Below are 7627 nucleotides of genomic sequence, written 5' to 3'. Positions count from 1 at the left end.
AAATTTGCTGATGAAACATCAGCGGCTAGGCCTGATCATCGAATACAACAAGACATCCTATAGGGAGGAGGTCAGAGACCTGGCCGTGTGGTGCCAGGACAACAACCTCTCTCTTACAACGTGATCAAGACAAAGGAGATGAATGTGGACTACAGGAAAAAGAGGACCAAGCACGCCCCATTCTCATCGACAGGGCTGTAGTGGAGCAGGTTGAGAGCTTCAAGTTCCTTGGTGTCCACATCACCAACAAACTTACATGGTCCAAGCACACCAAGACAGTCGTGAAGAGGGCACAACAAAACCTATTCCCCCTCAGGAGACTGAAAAGATTTGGCATGGGTCCTCAGATCCTCAAAAGGTTCTACAGCTGCACCATCGAGAGCATCCTGACTGGTTGCATCACTGCCTGGTATGGCAACTGCTCGGCCTCCGACCACAAGGCACTACAGAGGGTAGAGCGTACTGCCCAGTACATCACTGGGGCCAAGCTTCCTGCCATCCAGGACCTCTATACCAGGCGTTGTCAGAGGAAGGCCCTAAAATTGTGAAAGACTCCAGCCACCCTAGTCATAGACTGTTCTCTCTGCTACCACACGGCAAGTGGTACTGGAGCGCCAAAGTCTAGGTCTAAGAGGCGTCTAAACAGCTTCTACCCCCAAGCTATAAGACTACTGAACATCTAATCAAATGGCTACCCAGACTATTTGCATTGCCCCCCTCTCTTTTACGCTGCTTCTTCTCTGTTTATTATCTATGCATAGTCACTTTAATAACTCTACCTACATGTACATATTACCTCAATTACCTCAAATAACTGTTGTTCCCGCACATTGACTCTGTGCCGGTACCCCCTGTATATAGCCTCACTATTGTTATTTTACTGCTGCTCTTTAATTATTTGTTACTTTTATTTCTTCTTTAATTTTTTTTAAACAATTATTTTTAGGTATTTTTTTCTTAAAATGGCATTGTTGGTTTCACTGTATTCTGCGCATGTGACAGGTAAAATTTGATTTGATTTGAGATCATCTCAAGCTCTGTCAGGTTGGATGGGAAGCATCGCTGCACAGCTATTTCAGGTCAAAAGGGGCTGAGTTCTTATGAAACACACTGTATATTATTAGATAAAATATTACTGTGAAGTGTCAGTCTGGTTCCACCTCTAGCACTGATCTGAAATGACTAGATAGGTGAAATTAAAATATGGTGTAAATTCTTACATATTAAATTGTTTTCCATACATCGAGATACACTTTGTCAATCTGGTATCTTCCCCAGCTTTAAGACTCTTATAAAGTCCTGGATTGTTTTGCTCAGTTCCTCTAGGACTACCTGTAGGCAGCTGCCAGTTGTTGTTAGGATGATGGTGTCATCGGGTCCACAGACATGGCATGGATATCAGCTTGCCAACAGCAACAGCAAACAATGGCACATCTTCAACCTTGATCATTGCTCTTTGCTATTGGCTGAATGTGTGTGTAGGTTCTGAGTGTAAAGAGATCCTCAGTAGCCCAGGATACACATTTGCCTTCTTTGACCAATCAATACGGTAGTTCTTTGAATTGGAGTATTAGAAAAAGAGCTTTCATAAGACATTATTTACACAAGCAAAGTACCATTGAACATTTTGAATGAAAGCTGTGTTGCTATCACAGACTTGTTAATGAAGCTCTTTCAAACCAACTTGTGTTTTCTGGATTCAAATAGTGTTACTTAATCCTTTTCTAAATTGTCCACAGTTATGTCCATATTTTCTAGCCACATATTTTTTATGTTTTGATGTACATGATCATTCAGGGATTTATTATGATACTATAATTTTAATTAGAAATGTATAGTACCAGTAGTATTTTGTACCATAGAACAGCCATACTCAACACGCAGAACTCAGTCAGGCCTTGACTCCTTGTATCGTAGAAACACACATAAGAAATGGAAAACTGTGTAGAATTGCAGGAAATTAGCTTTAAAACTGCTAAATGTTCTCTCCGCCCCATGGCAAACTGTGTAAAATTGCAGGAAATTAACTTTTTTAAATTGCTACATTTTATCTCCGCTATCAAGAGGGGTGTTAACCGTTTGAACAGTTTGGGGTCGCATGGGTTGTGAAGTGGGGGTTGTTACTACGCCGATAAACACAGTAACAATATCCATCTGGACCTTTGCCACCTAGGAAATGTGTGACTGGACCTGCTCAAATAGTAGTGGAGTACCCTGCCATGGGCCATAGTCAGTGCTATGTATCATAAGTTGGCCCAATCTGGACAGCATGGATCAATGAATAATTTAATTCTTAGAGGATGGATGATGCCAGTGCTTCTGAAAATAGTCATTTATTTTGAATACCTTATGAATTATATCACCAGAGTAGTTTATCTAGTAACGCATTTTAAGATGCTCAAAGATGACTAACAACCTTCATGCACATTAACACAGTGAGTCCTATCGTCACACCGGTGCGATTTAGGACTTCTAAACCCTTCTAACCCCTTTTATGTGTTTCAGCTACAGACTTCTGAGTTATACCATTGGATTCGTCCACTCCCTCTGCATCCTTTGGTACCAAACATTAGTTTGTTTAACCGGGGCGGAGCTAAAGTGATGTTTGTGAGACAAGGGAGGATCCCGAAACGGCCCAGGGCAAGGTCTTTTATACAAAAACACCTGTAGAATCCGAATGGTTTGAGCTTTCAAGTATTAAAAGATATGACCTCACAAGCTACACAAGAGTCATTAGAAGGTAAGGGGTTCTTCTACACAGAAGATCATAGAAAATCCCAGGACATAGTGTCTATAATACTGTAATAAACTCACATAGTTGTGGTCATAAACTCTGAACTCCAAACAGTTGTCACTGACTAGTTGGATATTCATTTCCCACTGAGAAAACAATTTCTGTACTTACAGCATTCATTTGAATTCATTCTGATCAGGTTTGTGCTTTGGCATAACATATATATATATATATATATATATATATATATATATATATATATATATTTGTCAAAAAATTAATCTCATGAATTCAACAGTTTATGTCAAATAGTTGTCTTCTACTTGTAGCCTTGGTTGTCCTGAAAAGAAAATCGTTCAACACTTAATTGCAAGGCTAAATATAAGGGCTGGACATTAAGTCAGATAAATAAAAAGCCAATTTCTGCTGGGGTCTCGTTTAGCTATGAAAGACACATGAGAAAGTAAGTAAAATGTCATTCTTTATTACCCCTAGATACAGAGCAGTTCAGAGTACATACAGCCATTGCGCAATGAGAGTAGTAAATTAACCCTTATTATCTACATTTTAACCCAATGACAACACCCCTAAACAAATAGCTAGTAAAGATGTAGTAAATCTCTGCCTAACCAATTAATGATGAAGGTCTTGTAAAAGCAAAATGAAAACTCAGCAAGGAAGCAGACTCAAGCCCTTATGTGGTATTCTCTGATCATGCAGTGGGCCCACTGCATGCAGTTTGATGACTGCGACATTAAAGAGTCTGTGCTTTGTAAAATCTGAACGCTTCTCAGAAAAATTTCTTCTTCCCTGGACACACTGGCATAGGTGCAAGAGGTGCAGACACAATAGCTGGGCTGTCTGGCACTGGTTCTGGGGCTTCCCTCTTCACCACCCCAGATACAACAGGTGCATCCGTGCCTACAACTGGATCGACTACGAACACAGGGGGCGCTTCGGTACCTACAGGGACCACCACCACGGGGACCACAGGCACTATGGACTCCTCGGACTCGCCAGACTCGCCAGACTCGGCAGACAGAAGGCCGCTGCGGTCGGGGTCGTGGAGGACGGTGAGTTTGTGGTGCCTCAGGCCGTGGACCTTGGGGAGGTTACCATTGTGGACGTGGACCACTGGTGCAGGCACCGGGACTGTGCCATTGGTGTCCACGATAGGCATCTGTACATTAGAACAAGAGACAGGTGGTCAAAGTACTGTGTCAGTGCAATGGTTTGTTTTCATGTGGCATTTATTGATATACCCTGGCATTATGTGGCTGAGTGATGAGGAGAAACTGAAATGTTTTTTTGTCCATTGGGTATTTCCGTTTGCGTAATATTTAGATAAAGCCTTGAATAAAAAAAAATGGCTACCTATAATTAAATTGTCAAAATATTTATCTTCGATGTGGTAGATGGCACGTGTGTATTAAATATTGTGTATAGGCTTGTCTCCCATATGAATCTTCTCTTTGTGCCAGACTGGGTTCAAATGCCTTCTATTTTTTTCTGTATTTATTTATCTGTATATATTATGTATTTATGTGTATGTATGTATGTATGTATGTATGTATGTATGTATGTATATTATTTTACTGCTCTAAGGATATAATTATTGTTTGGATAACCTTATTCACTATTATGTATAGATTTTTACCTTACATTTTTTCACTCTTTATGCGATGCACAATGCAGAGAACACTGGAAGAAGAATTATCATTTAATTACCACAGTGAATTATTGTAATGTTTGTTTATGTGTCAATTAATCCCATAAGGGATGGGTTGCCAACTGGCGATTTGACCAGAAAATAAAATGTCATTAATTCATTCATATTGTTCGGTTCAAATAAGATATAGCCTTTATAGAGTTTAGAAGACACATGAATAAATCAGTGATAACAAGTCACCTACTTATTCACAGGTGTGAATTAATGCATGTCTTTTCTCTTACCATTGAAGATGCAGCAAATATATTGCACTGGATTGAGTGTAAAGAACTCACACCAGCAACTTGACAAAAGCCACGTTGCTGAAAGAGAAAAGAAATGTGTTAGCTTGTCATATGGTGGTACTGATTTAATACCAAGACATTGAGTATGTTTCAGTAACCACACTATCATACCACCTAGAATGAAACAATGTGTTGGGCATGCATTCTAAGTTGTATGCTAGTATGGCCATTTGAATGCAGGTTTGGGCATTCCTCCTTCCATGATATAATGTATACTTACTGCCATAGCATTGGTCAGCGGCACACAGTTGTCATCACTGTCATCAGCGGTGCAGTTAGTTTCTACTATAACGTATTCTGCCAAGTATCTGGCTCCACCAGACACAACCTGCAAACAGAATTGAAGTACATAACAGCTTTCCACTATAGTTGTGTCACAGTTAGTATATGGGAGGTATATGTTCAAACAGAGGAGATGTTTTATTTAATCTTTATTTAACTAGGCAAGTCAGTTAAGAACAAATTCTTATTTACAATGACAACCTACACCGGCCAAATCCGGACGACGCTGGGCCAATTGTGCACCGCCCAATGGGACTCCCAATCACGGTCAGTTGTGATACAGACTGGATTCGAACCAGGGACTGTAGTGACACCTCTAGCACTGAGATGCAGTGCCTTAGACCACTGCACCACTCGGGAGCCCCACATCAACATCAACCTGTCTAATGGAGCCCTTATTCACTTTTTACATGTAGGGCCAGTTTCCTGGACAAAGAAAAAAGCCTAGATCTGTGTGCAGGAAACTGGCCGTAAAAATGTTTACTTCATTTGGACATAAAAAACATGACCATACTCTTTTTAGAAGATTGCACTTGCCCACATGATGATCATATGATCAGAAAAATATGTTTTACCTGAGTTGACATGCGTCCAACTTCCATGATTGCAAACAATGACTCTTTGCCTGTCTTGTTGTTGAAGGTGACCAGCGAGGCAGAGACCATGGCCAGGCCTGCAGTGTCGTTAAGGGGAAGGAGTGAGGCACAGCCCACACAGAGGTCCTCCGTTGATTCTTGACATGGTACCAGATAAGAGAGAGGAGGTGAGTGTATTAGTGTGTGTGTGACTATATTCCACTGGGCACAGACGTCAATTCAACATCTATTCCACGTGGGTTCAATGTAATTTCATTGAAATGACATGGGAACAACGTTGATTCAACCAGTGTGTGCCAAGTGGGATCTCACCTTCCCGCTTCTGTGGTACCTCTCCAGTCAGTAGCTGTCAGACTTTGTTCACAGAATGTGTTGATTATACTTTATTTGCCTGGGGAACGGGATTGTGAAATTATATAATTCACTGGATTAGATTGAAAAAGATGTGACATAAAGATTGCATACCTTCAGTTTTACACTTGAAAGCTGTGACAGACATAACTCCTCCAACCTTTCTCAGTACCACATCACAATCTCCCTCCACTGCCTAAAAAACAACAAACAACATTACCAATGATCCATTGGAATTAACTACGTAGAATAGAAAATTTATTTAATAAAGTGGAGAATTGGCCTCACTGTGACTACTTTCGGTCTGACGGTGCAGTTGGCGACAGGTGTAGGGTCCAGAACATGACATGTGGTCTCCAGTAGGTCCACTTCCATCAGATAGATCTCTGATCCATCAGGCTATTGAACAACATTGGAGAGCATGACTGAACGGGAATATATTATATCTGCGCTCTTATTAGAATATAAAGTGTCTCTGAGTGGGAGTGCTGATCTAGGATCAGACCACCCCAGTCGTCCATATAACCTCATTCATTATGATCTAAAAGGTGAAACTGATCCTAGATCAGCACTGTGAATACAGCTCCAGGGCTAAATGTAGAGGTTAACACATGAAAAAAGGGGCTTTGTATCAAAAGTGTATTTCTCTTTAGAACACTAGGGTAAACAAAACCGAAATATGTCTATTTTATCTGTCTCAAACATCTGCAAAGCTGTAGACTAGTGAGGACCTGGGTAGTTGAAAACCTGAAAATGAATCTTGTCTTTACATTTTACATTATAGTAATTTATCAGACGATCTTATCCACAGAGACTTACAGTATTGAGTGCATACATTTTCATACTTAAAAAAAAAATGGTATGTACTTAAACAACATAACAATAATTCCGCCTCATTCTGCGAGTACAGAAGTCCAATCTACGTGAGGCCGGTATTTCCATTACAATCTGTAATAATGAATGTTGCCTGGTGTGACGTCACACTAGACTGTATCATACATCTATGCCAATCTAGAGATGAGGCATATAGAGATGAAGTTTAAAGTACAGGCTATGTGACTCTGTGGATTATTCTATTATCCATGCTCCAGCTCTGGCTCACCTTGGTTATGATCTTGATGTCATCGATCTGGTTCAGGGCGTACTTGTAGCCGTGAGTGTGCTGGCCATTGAGGTAATCCTGGGCCACCAGGGCTGCAGCTACCACGTCGGGCGAGTCGCAGGGCGGACGGGTCACATTATGCAGCAACAACTGGGCCCATGCCCCCGTCAGCAGCCCCAAAACCAAGGCTATACCCAGGCGACTCATCATCGGGAGGGTTAGGACAGGGTGAGAGGATGGAAGTATTGTAGCAGGTAATGACGGGGGTACACTAGAAGAATGACTGAGTCCACATGCCCTGGTATATAGCCTGCACTTTAAACTTCAACACAGAGCCAAGGTAAACACATGTCCACCCCGGATTTCTGTGTACCGTGTGGGTTGTGCAAGAATCCTCAGCCTGAACCCCATGTGGAACATTGCCAAGATAAATGCTAGACTGATAAAGTCTGGGGTGATCAGGTGCATTGGTGTCAGCAGGTAGATGTCAAAGTTTTACTCTTTAGTTCAACTGAGAAAAAGTCAAGCTTGGATCAAATATGGGATTTC

The 7627-nt window shown here is 41.2% G+C and overlaps 1 protein-coding gene across 1 annotated transcript; it reads right to left on the bottom strand.

The window, feature by feature from the left end:
• Positions 1-3202: 3202 nt before the first annotated feature.
• ahsga (alpha 2-HS glycoprotein a) lies at positions 3203-7368 on the bottom strand. The gene is made up of 7 exons (XM_014189797.3): positions 7079-7368; positions 6265-6375; positions 6091-6172; positions 5605-5762; positions 4968-5075; positions 4688-4765; positions 3203-3914 (listed from the first exon to the last, which is right to left on the bottom strand). Exons 1-7 carry the CDS (start codon positions 7286-7288, stop codon positions 3525-3527), a joined length of 1137 nt encoding a protein of 378 aa, XP_014045272.2. The 5' UTR covers positions 7289-7368; the 3' UTR covers positions 3203-3524.
• Between the last annotated feature and the right edge of the window lie 259 nt (positions 7369-7627).

Source organism: Salmo salar, chromosome 03 (genome assembly GCF_965601325.2).
Source record: "Salmo salar chromosome 03, fSalSal1, whole genome shotgun sequence".
NCBI classification, from domain to species: domain Eukaryota; kingdom Metazoa; phylum Chordata; class Actinopteri; order Salmoniformes; family Salmonidae; genus Salmo; species Salmo salar.
The sequence above is the reverse complement of the archived record's forward strand: the minus strand, read 5'-3'. Positions and strand labels throughout refer to the sequence as shown.

Coding starts and splice junctions, on each gene's coding strand:
- ahsga (XM_014189797.3), bottom strand. CDS start 7,288: ATGATGAGTCGCCTGGGTATAGCCTTGGTTTTGGGGCTGCTGACGGGG. Junction 5,763..6,090: donor TTTCAAGTGTAAAACTGAAG/GTATGCAATCTT, acceptor TACCATGTCAAG/AATCAACGGAGGACCTCTGT. Junction 4,766..4,967: donor CGCTGACCAATGCTATGGCA/GTAAGTATACAT, acceptor TTTCTCTTTCAG/CAACGTGGCTTTTGTCAAGT.